Source organism: Scyliorhinus torazame, chromosome 1 (genome assembly GCF_047496885.1).
Source record: "Scyliorhinus torazame isolate Kashiwa2021f chromosome 1, sScyTor2.1, whole genome shotgun sequence".
In the NCBI taxonomy this organism is placed as follows: Eukaryota; Metazoa; Chordata; class Chondrichthyes; order Carcharhiniformes; family Scyliorhinidae; genus Scyliorhinus; species Scyliorhinus torazame.
The window spans coordinates 327,515,736-327,530,309 of NC_092707.1; the positions used below are offsets into that span (position 1 = coordinate 327,515,736).

General features: G+C 46.0%; 1 protein-coding gene across 1 annotated transcript in view; it reads right to left on the minus strand.

The window, feature by feature from the left end:
• marc1 (mitochondrial amidoxime reducing component 1) overlaps positions 1 to 14,574 on the minus strand; it is a 68,289-nt gene that overhangs the window by 37,154 nt on the left and 16,561 nt on the right. Inside the window, exon 2 of the mRNA XM_072508376.1 lies at positions 5,829 to 6,002. Coding sequence (XP_072364477.1) covers positions 5,829 to 6,002 — 174 coding nt within the window. The remainder of the gene's footprint in view (positions 1 to 5,828; positions 6,003 to 14,574) is intronic.

The following is a 14,574-nucleotide window of genomic DNA, read 5'->3' on the forward strand; positions in this document are numbered from 1 at the left end:
TAGCCTAATCCTGCTTTCTCCCCATAGCCTTTGATCCCATTCTCCCCAAGTGCTATATCCAGTGGCCTCTTGAATATATTCAAAGTTTTAGCATCAACTACTTCCTGTGGTAATGAATTCCACCGGCTCATCACTCTGTGAAGAAATGTCTCCTTATCTCTGTCCGAAATGGTTTACCCTGAATCAGCAGACTGTGACCCCTGGTTCTGGACACACCATCATTGGTAACATCTTGATACCCATCAGTTAGTTATGCGGGTGATGATGGCCGGGGGGGGGTTCTTCAATTATGTGTTGGTCACGAGGCTTGGGGAGGGGCGGGGGAATGACTTCAATTGTGTGTTGCACCCTAGGCTGGACAGGTTGAGTCCCATGTTCATTACATTGGGGGTGGCAAAGGTACTGTTGGTGTTCATGGAGCAGGTGGGGGGGGGGGGGGGGTGGCAGGGGTGACCCATGGAGATTTAGACATCAGAGAGATGTCTTTTCTCCACATCGGGTTTACTTCCAGATTGATTTTTTTGTGTAAGTCTTGAATTTCTGGGGTTAGGTGGGTGGGGTGCTCTGGCAATAGTAAAATCAGATCATGCCCCACATTACATGGATCTGTTTTTGTAGACGGGCCGCTTTCAGTGATCCCCGTGCAGATTGGACACAGCGTTGCTTGCAGAGAAGGGTTTTTGAGAGCAGCTATCCTCTGCTATTGGAAAGTATGTGGAGTTAAATAAGAACAGAGAGAGGTCTCGCCCTCCATGTTCTGGGAAGCATTGAAGCAGTAGGGGGGGGGGCGGGGTAGATTATTTCATACAAGTCATATCGGGATAAATCTGGAAGCATGGACTAGTGGACTCTATTCCGGAGGTGGACCGCCAGTACTCAAATACCCCAATACCAAAACTTTTGTAGAGATGAAGAAGGTACAGTTCGACTTTGAGTTGTTGTCAATGGGGAAGGCAGTGAGCCAGCTTTGTTGTATGAGGGGGACGTTTTATGGTATGGGGAGAAGGCTAATCACTTGTTAGCCCACCACCTGAGGCGGCAGACTTCCTCCCGGGAAGGTCAATGAGACCTTTTACTGTGGGCTATACAAGTCAGAGCTTCCTACGAGGAATAAACAATGGTACAATTTCTAGATGAGTTGACTTTTCCGGAGGTGGAGTGGGGTAGAAGGCAGATGCTGGAGGCAAAGATTGGACAGGAGATTGAACTGCATTCCGCCAATGCAGACAGGTAAGGCACCGGGTCCGGATGGATTCCCAGTGAGATTTATGAATAGTTTGCTGGGCTGCTGGTTCTGCTTTTGTTGGAGATGTTTAACAAATTTGTTGTCTCAGGGGGTACTGCCAGCCATGCTGGTGCAGACATTGATTTCCCTGATCTTGAATAAAGACAAGGACCCCACGAAGTGTGGGTTGTATCAACCTATTTCTCTGTTAAATGTTGATGCAAAACTGTTGGCTAAGGTGTTGGTAACTCGTTTGGAGCCTTGCCTGCTGGGGGGTGGTTTTGGAGCAGCAGACAGGGTTCGTTAAGGGCCGGCAGCTGTCACCGAGCATTAGGAGACTTTTGAACGTGATGCTGTTGCCCTCTTCAGTGGCCATGCGAAAGGTGATTATCTCAATGGACAGGGAAAATGGTTTTGATCAGGTTGAGTGAAGGTACCTTTGCGAGGTGATGGAGAGATTTGGTTACGGGCCTAAATTTATATCCTGGGTTCGGCTTTTGTATAGTGCTCCCACTGTGAATGTCCGTACCAATGCCTTGAGCTTCAGGTACTTTCAATTGAACAGGGGTACGAGGTAGGGGTGTCCATTATCCCCGCTGCTGTTTGCTTTAGCAATTGAGCCGCTGGCCATGGGTCCCTATGGATGTATGCGGACGGTTTGTTATCGTACATTACGGCTCCTCTTTCCAATGTGGGGGGAATAATGGAGATGCTCAGGAAGTTTGGTTCCTTTTGGGGGTCGAAGTTAAACCGTGGCAAAAGTGAATTTTTCCCAGTGAACCCGCCAGGGAGGGGAGCTGATCTGGGAAAATGACCGTTTTGTCCGGCTAAGACTAGTTTCCGGTATCTGGGAATTCGGGTGGCTCATGATTGGGCCTCACTCCATCAACTTAACTTGACTAGTCTGGTTGATGGGGTGAAGGTGGATTTGAAAAGGTGGAATGTCCTCCCTTTGACTTTGGCTGCAAGAGTCCAGACGGTGAAAATTAATATTCTGCCAAGGTTTTTGTTTCAGTGTCGCCCAGTCTTTCTTTGGCAGTGTTAATAAATTAACATCTACGTTTGTTTGGGCAGGCAAGACCCCTCGGGTGTAATGGGCTTTTTTTTTTATACAGAGGAATAGATAGTCGGGGGTGGGGGGGTAGCACTACCTAATCTGCTGTTAGTACTGCGCAGCAAACATTGATAAGGTACGGGAGTGGTTTAAGAGCTTGGACACTATATGGGGATAGATGGAGGAGGCTTCTTGTATTGGATCGAGTTTGAGGGCTCTTGTTGCCACTCCTCTCCCATTCTCGCTGGTAAGATTTTCGTCGAGCCCAGTAGTAATAGCCTCTTTGCGAATTTGGAACCAATTTAGGCAGCATTTTAAATTAGGCTCCATGTTACTGTTGGCACCCACCTGTAAAATGACGCTGGTAATTTTGTGATGGGAGACAAGGAAATAGCTGAGGAACTGAATAAGTACTTTGCGTCAGTCTTCACAGTAGAAGACATGAGTAATATCCCAACAATTCCGGAGAGTCAGGGGGCAGAGTTGAATATGGTAGCCATCACAAAGGAGAAAGTGCTAGAGAAACTAAGAGGTCTAAAAATTGATAAATCCCCGGGCCCAGATGGGCTACATCCTAGAGTTCTAAAGGAGATAGCTGAAGAAATAGTGGAGGCGTTAGTTATGATCTTTCAAAAGTCACTGGTCAGGGAAAGTCCCAGAGGATTGGAAAATCGCTGTTGTAACCCCCCTGTTCAAGAAGGGAACAAGGAAAAAGCTGAAAAATTAGAGGTCAATTAGCCTAACCTCGGTTGTTGGCAAGATTCTAGAATCCATTGTTAAGGATGAGATTTCTAAATTCTTGGAAGTGCAGGGTCGGATTAGGACAAGTCAGCATGGATTTAGTAAGGGGAGGTCGTGCCTGACAAACCTGTTAGAGTTCTTTGAAGAGATAACAAATAGGTTAGACCAAGGAGAGCCAATGGATGTTATCTATCTTGACTTCCAAAAGGCCTTTGATAAGGTGCCTCACGGGAGACTGCTGAGTAAAATAAGGGCTCATGGTATTCGAGGCAAGGTACTAACATGGATTGACGATTGGCTGTCAGGCAGAAGGCAGAGAGTTGGGATAAAAGGTTCTTTTTCGGAATGGCAACCGGTGACGAGTGGTGTCCCGCAGGGTTGAGTGTTGGGGCCACAGCTGTTCTCTTTATATATTAACGATCTAGATGACGGGACTGGGGGCATTCTGGCTAAGTTTGCCGATGATACAAAGATAGGTGGAGGGGCAGGTAGTATGGAGGAGGTGGGGAGGCTGCAGAAAGATTTAGACAGTTTAGGAGAGTGGTCCAAGAAATGGCTGATGAAATTCAACGTGGGCAAGTGCGAGGTCTTGCACTTTGGAAAAAAGAATAGAGGCATGGACTATTTTCTAAACGGTGACAAAATTCATAATGCTGAAGTGCAAAGGGACTTGGGAGTCCTAGTCCAGGATTCTCTAAAGGTAAACTTGCAGGTTGAATCCGTAATTAAGAAAGCAAATGCAATGTTGTCATTCATCTCAAGAGGCTTGGAATATAAAAGCAGGGATGTACTTCTGAAGCTTTATAAAGCATTAGTTAGGCCCCATTTAGAATACTGTGAGCAATTTTGGGCCCCACACCTCAGGAAGGACATACTGGCACTGGAGCGGGTCCAGCGGAGATTCACACGGATGATCCCAGGAATGATAGGCCTAACATACGATGAACGTCTGAGGATCCTGGGATTATATTCATTGGAGTTTAGGAGGTTGAGGGGAGATCTAATAGAAACTTACAAGATAATGAATGGCTTAGATAGGGTGGATGTAGGGAAGTTGTTTCCATTAGCAGGGGAGACTAGGACCCGGGGGCACAGCCTTAGAATAAAAGGGAGTCACTTTAGAACAGAGATGAGGAGAAATTTCTTCAGCCAGAGAGTGGTGGGTCTGTGGAATTCATTGCCACAGAGGGCGGTGGAGGCCGGGACGTTGAGTGTCTTTAAGACAGAAGTTGATAAATTCTTGATTTCTCAAGGAATTAAGGGCTATGGAGAGAGAGCGGGTAAATGGAGTTGAAATCAGCCATGATTGAATGGTGGAGTGGACTCGATGGGCCGAATGGCCTTACTTCCACTCCTATGTCTTATGGTCTTATGTAAAAGTCATTGGCGGGATTCTCCATCGGCAGGATCCTGCCAGCAGCGCACTCACGCCCGCGGATTTCCTGACGGTGTGGAGGTGGCCACAATGGGAAACCCCATTGGCCAGCTGTCGGGACAGAGGATCCCACTGCTGGCGAGGGCACGCCGTGCCAGATGAGTCTGGCGGGACAGAGAATCCCCCCCACCTTAGGTTTGTGCCATTTGGATTCAACATTCAGGGCATGGGAGAGGGAGGGGTTACAGAGATTTAGAGACTTGTTTTCGAAGGGGAGATTTTCAGGGCTGGAAGAGATTTCAGAGAAGTTCCAGCTTCCGGGAGGGAATGTACTTAGGTATCTGCAGGTGCAGAATTTGTGCGGAAAGAGCTTCCTTCGTTTCCCTGGGTGCCAATGCCGTTGCTTTTGGATAGGGTTCTGTATTTGGATGAGCTAGGGGAAGGAAGGATTTCAGACATATATGGGCAGATGAAATGAAATGAAAATCGCTTATTGTCACAAGTAGGCTTCAATGAAGTTACTGTGAAAAGCCCCTAGTCGCCACATTCCGGTGCCTGTTCGGGGAGGCTGGTACGGGAATTGAACCGTGCTGCTGGCCTGCCTTGGTCTGCTTTCAAAGCCAGCGATTTAGCTGTGTGCTAAACCAGCCCCTGTTGGTGACAGAGCAGGCTTCTTTGGAAGTAGTAAAGAGGAAGTGGGAGGAGAAGTTGGGGGTGGTCTTGGGGTGGAAGTGTTAAGTGAAACTCTGCATCAGGTCATCTCCACCTCCTCATGTGCAAGGTTAAGCTTGATACAATTTTAAGGTGGTGCATAGGACGCACTTGACCAAGGCGCATACGAGTGGGTTCTTTTCGGGAGAGGGGGTGGTGGGGATGACAGGTGTGAGGGATGCTCTAGGAAACCAGTGAACCATGCACACATGTTTTGGTCTTGCCCAGGCTTGTTGAGTTTTGGATCTCCTTTTTCAAAAAAATACCAGGGATTCTAGGGATTAGGGTGGAGCTGTGCCCAATGGTGGCTATCTTTGGTGTTTCAGACTTGGGCCTCCCTGGAGGTTACCGGCGCCGCCAAAGTCTTTGGCTTGGTTATGGGACCTGGTGGATTTTTGCACCTGGCGAAGATAAATTATGCTAGGAGAGGGTGGTGGATGGGTTTTACTCAAGGTGGCAGCCATTCATTACATTTTTTAACGAGCTGGTTACCATAAGCTGTTGGGGGGGGGGGGGGTGCTGGTTAGTTTGGTAGGGCTTTCTTTGGTGGTAGGGGTGGTTAGCCTTGGTACGAGGCTGGGTTAGGTTGGATTGGGTTGTGTTGGGGATATTGTGGTTTTGTAATACTGTAAAGTTTTGGTTGAATGATTGGAATACTTTGTATGCTTTAAACTGAAATATCTGAATAAAATTATATACTTTTAAAACTCAGAATAGGTTACCTGCACATCTTCACAGGATTTGACATTGGCAGTTTCAAAGGGATCTGCAATTCTTCCATTTCTGGTGCATTAAGACACAGAAAACCATTCTTATCGGATACGGTGACAAGCACCAGAGAAGGCTCCACCCTACCAGTAATCATACGCCATTTCTCATCAACTATAAGCCATTGTCTGGAAGATAAAAATATATATATTTAAAAGGACATCTTGATTCATCTAAATGAAGTACGAGAGCACAGACTGGGAGCATGAAAAACCAAAAAGAGCATGTCAGTTTTCTTTGCTGTGTGGCTGCTAAAACCCACCTCGTTTGCCTTGGGAGAAAAGGTAAAGTTTAAAGAGGCTATTAATAAAGCAAGCAATTTGGTATGATGCCACACTCTGCAAATTTCCATATTTAGCACATTGTTCTGCACGTTCTAATTAAGAAATCATTTGACAGGGAAAAATGCTGCTTTAGTGGGCCTGACTGCATCAGATCTTCTGGGTCTAGAAATATATTTAAACAATTAATGCGGTAGTTTAAGGTTTTGTATTTTGGAGCTATTTATCATATTGCCTTGCTGAAAAGGTGCATATCCTTTGAGATAATTAGTTTCTCCAAAGCAAAAATCATGCACAATTCCTTAAGCATGAAGTTCGTATTCGGAAGCATTTTTACCAGTTTTAAATCTAGTCTCTTTAACCACTCAATAACGTGTCTAAACCAAGCATAATTTTAATTTCCACTCTCTTGATTTTCACTCCTCCGTAGGCCTTTTCCTAGTGTTTCTCCAAATCATCTTCATCTTATCTATATTAAAAGAAACCAGCAAAATCAAAATGAGTTTTGGGTGCCGAAATTGTCAAATCCACCATTTATGCAAATAAATATCCACTCTGCCCATAAACCACTCTTAATTCAAAAGAAATTTTCACAGTATTCTGGTTCTCGTCCCATTACTTGGATAAAAAAAGTTAACAAACACAAATCTCTGACTTGCTAGATACCCTTTCTATCTACACAGCATTACATCATGTATCATTATGGCTAGCACGAGGGGACATAGCCTTAAACCGAGGGGTAATAGATATAGGACAGAGGTCAGAGGTAGGTTCTTTATGCAAAGAGTGGTGAGGCCGTGGAATGCCCTACCTGCAACAGTAGTGAACTCGCCAACATTGAGGGCATTTAAAAGTTTATTGGATAAACATATGGATGATAATGGCATAGTGTAGGATAGATGGCTTTTGTTTCTTGACTTCCCATGTCGGTGCAACATCGTGGGCCGAAGGGCCTGTACTGCGCTGTATCGTTCTATGTTCTATGTATACCATATACCAAGAATTCCTCATCACATCATAATGGAGCAAATCCAGACATGAGGTTTACTCTTGATCATTCCTGATACACTTGGTTCACTAACACTTGGATCACTAATACCAGTCTTTCATAACACAGATCTTCCTATTTCAAACTCCTATTCACCTTCCATTACTTTCCAAGATGTCATCGGCAATTCTTCCCCAAGCTATTCCAATACCCTCCTAACTGAAGAACAAGGTAATATGGGCTAACCGGAAGCTCTTGATCCCCTTTTATTAGATATTTCCATCTGTTTTTCAAATAACTTTACCCATTGTCTCACACTGTAGATCCTCCCTGAAAAAATCCACTATATTCCTGTTAACTCTTGTGATGCAGTCTGTAGGCGGAGGCAATGAAGTCATTCCATTGAATGTTATACTTTTTAAGACAGGCCCATTTATTCAGAGCAGCCACATGGTTTATGGATAGTTAAATAGTTGCAGGTTATTGAAAAATGCATTAGCAATGAGGATTTTTAAGTGATTGTCACTTTGAGTGAATTATGTTTTTGAATTGTTCAATGATGCATCGGGCTTCAAAATTATTATTTTGAGGCTGCTCTCATTAAGGTTTATTTTTAAACAGTCAGTGACTCAGCAAAAGTAGATTTGTTATTCCACCAATGTTGTTTACATTCTACTTTCCATCAAAGTGAGATAAAAAGCATGTATCATGTTATGTCTCAGCCAAACTGGCAGGACTTGCATTTATATAGCTTATTTCATTACCTCAAAACACTCTACACACATGAAAATATGTTTTAAAGTGTAGCTATTGTTGTAATATAGGGAAAGATGTGTTGAAATACTATGTTAGAGCACTGGAGGATGACATTTGGCTTGTTGTGTCCCTACTGGGTCAATACAGGACTGACTCAGTCTCACTCCTCTGATAGAATCATTGAACAGAATATTGTGCAAACCAAACTAGAATATTTAGGGTCAGGAACCTGGTTAAATAGGTACAGGAAACATCTTTGACTATCTGTGCAATGAAGCAGATAGTCAATATTATTATACAAGTAAAGGCAACATTGATATGTGTTACGGCAGAGGGGTCGCATCCCTACCTCTAGGCCAGATGCTTTGGGTTCAAATCCCACTTCAAGAATTGGTGATCTTGTAAGGTACATTCATATTGTAGCCAAACAGATTGATTGTCAACCTGTAAATCCTTCCAGTACCCCTGATGGCAGGCGGTAAGAGAGTTTCCTGATTAGCCATACTGCAGAAGGCAATGGCAAGCCACTGCAATACTTTGTTAAGCATAATCAAGTACCAATCCAATCAAAGCCCAAGGCCCTCAGAGTGTGGTACCTGAAGGAGGTACTTAAATATATATTTACAAGAATTACAGAGAATTTACAGTGCTGTACAGCGCATTATGTCCAAATGGCTTATGCTGGTGTTTATGCTTCACAAGATTCCTATCATCTACCTTCATCTTTATTTCCTTATATTTCTGACTCCCTACTGCATTCATCCAGCTCTCCTTCGAACATATCTAACTTATTCACCTCATCCGCTCTATGTTGTGATGAATTTAATATTCTATTCTATCTGTCTTGATAAGGTTTTTCTTGAATTCTATAATTGATCTAGTAGTGACTTTCCTGCATACTTTCCCTAATTTTGGTCCATATGATGTGATATCTTTGTAGGATAGCCAAAAGTGTATGTACAAAACATGGAGTTTCAAAGCATCCATCTGAAAGACTAGTTTTTTCTGTTTTAACTTTATATACGTACATACAAACACAAAAATGGCACAAGAGGGCGCTATTATACTCCTCCCTCCTTAATAAAAACATTAAACAAAGGTTCAAACACACACAGCTTGTAGACATTTCATGTCTTTCATGGGCGGCACGGTAGCACAGTGGTTAGCACTGTTGCTTTATAGTGCCAGGTTTCAGGGTTTGATTCCCGCTTGGGTCATTGTCTGTGCAGAGCCTGCATATTCTCCCTGTGTCTGCGTGGGTTTCCTCCTGGTGCTCTGGTTTCCTCCCACAAGTCCCGAAAGACATGCTTGGATAATTTAGACTCCTTTGATTCTTCCCAATCCCCTTCTTCTTATGTGAATCTCTGAAGGTAAGATACTATCTATACGTGCAAACCAAACCTTTCCATTACCAAACATCTTGACCAAATATGTATGGGAACAACATATTTTCATGACTCTTCCTGGTAACAACTTTAATCACTTATGATGATGTTCTTCCAACTTAATCTACTGGTTCAACTTTAGACTTTTTTCTTCACTCTACCCCCATTGTTACTCCCATTTTGCCTGGATTTATTCTCTTCTAATGCTTGTGCTAAATGTGGCTTCAGTGATGAAAATCTTATTTTAGGCTGTCTTCTAAGAAACAATTCAGCTGGTGTTCTGCAGGTAGTGTTGTGTTAAATAAACAAAAGGGAAAACAATTGCCAGTGTGATTCACTGCAAACTGCCGTTTTTTCCAATTTGTATCTAGCATTTTCTTAACAAGAGCACATTTGACAATTTTACTGTGCTCTCTGCTGCTCCATTTGGAGAATGATGAAATGGTGGAATTCTAATACATTTTACACTGCTCATTCTCAGGAATTTTACAAACTCTTCTGTGTAAAATATCTACAGTTGCTGTTTGATTCATTGGGAACCCTTCAACCCACTTCAGATGAGTATCTTTCACATAATAATCTCTATTAGTGTCACAAGTAGGCTTACATTAACACTGCAATGTTTATACACATTGCAGTTAGTTTCACAGCTGACCAATTCAAAGTTACTCATCCATGAAGGGGGATGAATATAATAATGCTGCCAGCTGGTGTGTGTGGAAGCTGTCAATCACAGCCGAGTAAAATCAATATCAAACAGAAATGAATGAATGGCTTGCAGATCAAAGATCTGAGGGGGTTTAAACCCAGCTGACTGATTTTCTCTTTCCAGGAATTGACAGGTGCTGCTTCCTCTGCCTGAGCCAGCAGGTGTATTGCCCAGGTGAGTGTTAAAGCAGTGATGATTTTTCACAGCCTCTGTCTAGATTATTCTCTAGTTTCCAGACAAGGGTCTCTCTTCTGGGAGTGTTCCTGACAGGGGCCACTTTATTTAGGGGGTCTCTCGTGGGGTCTCTGGAGGGGGGGGGAGGGAGGGCAGGCACAGTGGGGTCAGGTCACCCTGTACTGAGGGGAGGGTGACCCAGAAATTCCTGGGGGGGGGGGGGGGGCGGGCTGAATTGTGTTGGGGAGGGCCTGCCACGGGACCCCGCTCTCGGCCCACCTGCTCAAATTGGCAGCCCAATAGCGGGAGTCCCGAGGAAATCCTTGCAACTCTGCATGGCTAAGGATTGGGAATTGCTTCCGGATTTGCACTTCCGATTTCAGCTCCAGCGGAAGAAAATAGGGTGGAATTTAATAGCCGTGTTGCACTCAAGTCAGAGCGTGACGAGGCCATTAAATTGTGGGCGAGGCCAAAATCGAGAACCGCGCCGGGCGGCAATCTGTTTGCAATCTAACCATCCTGCTCCCGTTGGTAAAATCATGATCCCGCAGTAGCATGGCAAGAAACCAATAATCACCACTTCAGCCCAATCTCCATACAATTAACGGGAGTGACATCTTATCTAACGGCCTCCCCAGCAAGTGGTCACGCGGGTGCCAATTAGTGCTACTTGTATATAGCCGAGGGCTGCTGCAGGGACCCGAGGAGGTGACTAGTCATCTTCGCTTACAGGCAAAGAACCCAGGGGCACTGGAGACCGGGGGCCAGCCTCAGTCGGGGTGGGCCACCATTAGTGGGGGGGGGGGGGGGGGGGGGGAGTTGCGGGGTGGGGTGGCGGCACATGTCCTGGGCTGGGGAGGGGGGTGGGAAATCTCAGCACCTGCGGGTTCACCATGCCAATCCCTGGACTCTGTAGTCCCGTTCCAGTGGCCATCCCAGCACGCCTGCCCCACCGACCACCCATAACTCCCACTGACCGCGGAGGTTTCTGGCTGTGTGGCTAAAGGTTGCTAATAATAGGGAATCGCAATCGTAGTTAGGTGAGCACTTCACACATCCCAAGTATATCGCCATGGGCAAGGGTGCAATGTAGCATGTGGAGGTTATTGCCTATCATCCCAATCATACCATGATGCCGCGACACTGTGCCTGAACACTGTGGGAGGCAACAACTAGGATGTAGCAGCCAATATCCGAACACTCAAGGGCTGGGCCCCACCACCAGGGACATTTCTGCGACAAGAGGGTGAATGTATGCACTGGGGAAGGGACCAGTGCCCAGTCCAGATAACGTTACGTGGAGGTGTCTGGGGTACAGGGTATGCAGTCCAGTGAGCAGGGTCCCCATCTGGCTGAGGGTGCATGGGCAGGGCGTGTCGGGTGCTGGGGGAGCAATGGGGGTGGGGGGGAGGGGGGGGTCTGGATGGAAGTCACCGCTGATTGTCCGCCTCAGAGAATTTACAGTGCAGAAGGAGATCATTCGGCCCATTGACTCTGCATTGCCTCTTGGAAAGAGCACCCTATTTAAGCCCACGCATAACACCCTGTTCCTGTAACCTAGTAAACCCACTAATCTTTTTGACACAAAGGGGCAGTTTAGCATGGCCAATCCACCTAATCTGCACATCTTTGGACTGTCACCCCTGCTTTGAAACTAAAGAACAGTCCAGGCAGTAAAAGTGAAAATAAATCACTGCTTTTTCCACTCACCTGTCCCTTACACCTGCTGCCTCAGACAAATATCTGGAAAGCAGCAGTTCTGACTTCATAGAAAGCCAAAACCATATCACAAGGCTTTAAACCCCCTAAGATCCTTCAATCTGTAAGCCTTCCAAGGGATATTCAAAGAGATACAGCTTTTAGTAGGTTGTAATTGTAGGTTGTAGCTGGAATGTTTATTTTCACTTCCCTTCATGCTTGAATGTGTGTCAAGTAGCATGCTGTGAACCTAACCACAAATGTTTATAAGTATCTAGCATTGATTCACAAGCCCTGACTATATCAAAGTAGATAAGTGCTTTCTTCTACGAATTAGAGGAATTGAAAGCCCTTAGTTCCTAAATGTTTACGAACATTGAGGCTCAGTTCAATCACGGCATCTCGAGGGGTAGGGTCACTCACAGGTCTTAACGGCCTTTCATGACCATGAGATTCTAGGTTTCAAGGATCTGGCGGCTAGTGTGCAGGCAGTGTTTCCCTGTCCTCATTGCCGAGCTTGTGACGATGTTACCATTGCAGGATTGCCCTTCTAGAGTGGCACTTTGAAAATACGTGCTAGCAGGTAAATTCACAGGGACAGCACAGAGGGTGACTGTGAGGTCTCTTGTGAAATGGGGAGAGTGGGGAACTCTGACAAAGGGTGGTTCCCAGCCTCATGAGGGCTGAAGGCCCTCCCATCAAGGGGGAGTGTGTGAACCCCACACACAGGCTGCACTTCTAAGCCAGAGGGCATGAAATGTTTGGTTATGGAGGCCAGGCTCTCAGGGATCAGCGTTTGATGGGCTGGCTGGCTAAGTTGGAAGACTCATTTAATCCGCAGCCCATGAGTACCAGGGGAATGAGGCTGCCATCTAAGGATGAAGCTGACTGAATAGCAGTCTTCAAATAATAATAATGTTTATCTGAGCTGTACGCAGAACAATACTTTTCACTGTACCTCGGTACACGTTACAATAAACCAATCCAATCGAATATTATTGTCATAGTAGTAGTAAACTGAAGCATCCGGAGGAAACCCACAGTCACGGGAAGAACGTGCAGACTCCGCACAGACAGTGACCCAAGCCAGGAATCAAAATCTGGGTCGCTGGCGCTACGAAGCAACAGTGCTAACCACTGTGCTGCTATGCTGCCTATGAATCAGGTGTGCCCCACCTGCCACAAGGGAAAGCCAGTTGCCTAATCAAATCCCAGATCCTTCCTTGGTGAGTCAATGGTGCCAATCTAGTCAGCACTGCAATGTACGAGTGTGCCACTGAATGGTGGCCAAAAGCTAATCCTTAGCTCAGATGGTTAGAACATGGTTCTCATAACAACAAGGTCATGGGTAGTCACGCATCCTGCTGAGGCTCCCAAGGGTCAAAAGCTCTTCATTCAGGTGGAGTCGAGATGGGCAACTATGGGGATGTGGTTATTCTGTGATGGGGAGGGAGTGAGGTTCATTGGAAAGATGCTCACAAAGGGGGATGTACATGGCGGATGTCCCAGATCCTGAAAGGGTTGTGGATCAGGGCATTGTCAGGACTCATCACTCATTTTGATGTTCTCTTCCTTTTGAGAGAATCACGGAGCTGGAAATTCTTTGGATAGCTGAGGAGCAGCAACATCGACATGCGGCTGCCCGCTGCCAGGGCCAGTGCCTTGGAGAATAGGGAGAAGCAGGGCATACTGATCTTCCAGGAGCAGGGCCACAGATGGCAGAGCCTTGGGAGGAGACACTACTGGATCCAGGTATATCACCGTAGAACTGCCTTCCTCCAGATGTCAGAGGTCCAATGCACAACTTGAGACTGCAGCAGGGCGAGCAGCTGAACCAGAAGGAGATGTGCCACATTTCCTTGGATGACGTGAATAGCGAGGAGCAACCCACGGAGGAGGCAGAGGAAGGGCCTGGGGCGAAGGCCACGGCCCGATGTGGGCCTAGGAATGCGCTCATAGCCCATAGATTTGGGGACAATAAAGACTAGGTTGTGAACACATCTCCCACCATGGGGTCTGACATCCTCAGTATTGTGGTGCCTGTGGGAGGTCATTGTGATGGTCGCAACATTCATGGGCAGGGAACTAAAGTGATTGGCCAGATGCTGCAAGAGAATGATGGTGACTTGCAGTGAGGGTAGAGCAACACTCCACTTATCCTCTGTGAAATGTCTTGCTGATTCATGTAGGCAGGTGAAGATCTCGCGACAGCAATGGCACAGCTTTACTGCGTTGGCAGTGTGGGAGGTGGGAGCGACATAGTGCTGCCATCCTCTCACTGCACAGGGAGGAAGCACTGAGTTAGCACAGGGGTTTGAGAGCATGGTGCCATGATGTCATCGTGTGGTGTAGCACTCCCACCGTGCTAAGTGGGATAGACTTTGAACAGATCTAGCAACTCAAATCGAGGCATCCATGAGGAGCAGTGGGCCATCAGCAGCAGAATTATACTCAACCACAATCTGCAATCTCATAGCCCAGCATATTGCCCACTCTACCATTACCACCAAGACAGGAGATTAATCCTGGTTCAATGAAGACTGCAGGAGAGCATGCTGGAAGCAACATCAGGCATACCGAAAAATGAGGTGTCAACCTGGTGAAGCACAACACAGGACTACTTGTGTGCCAAACAGAATAAGCAGCAAGTAATAGACAGAGCAAAGCGATTGCACAATGAACGCATCAGATTTAAGTCCTGTAGTCCTG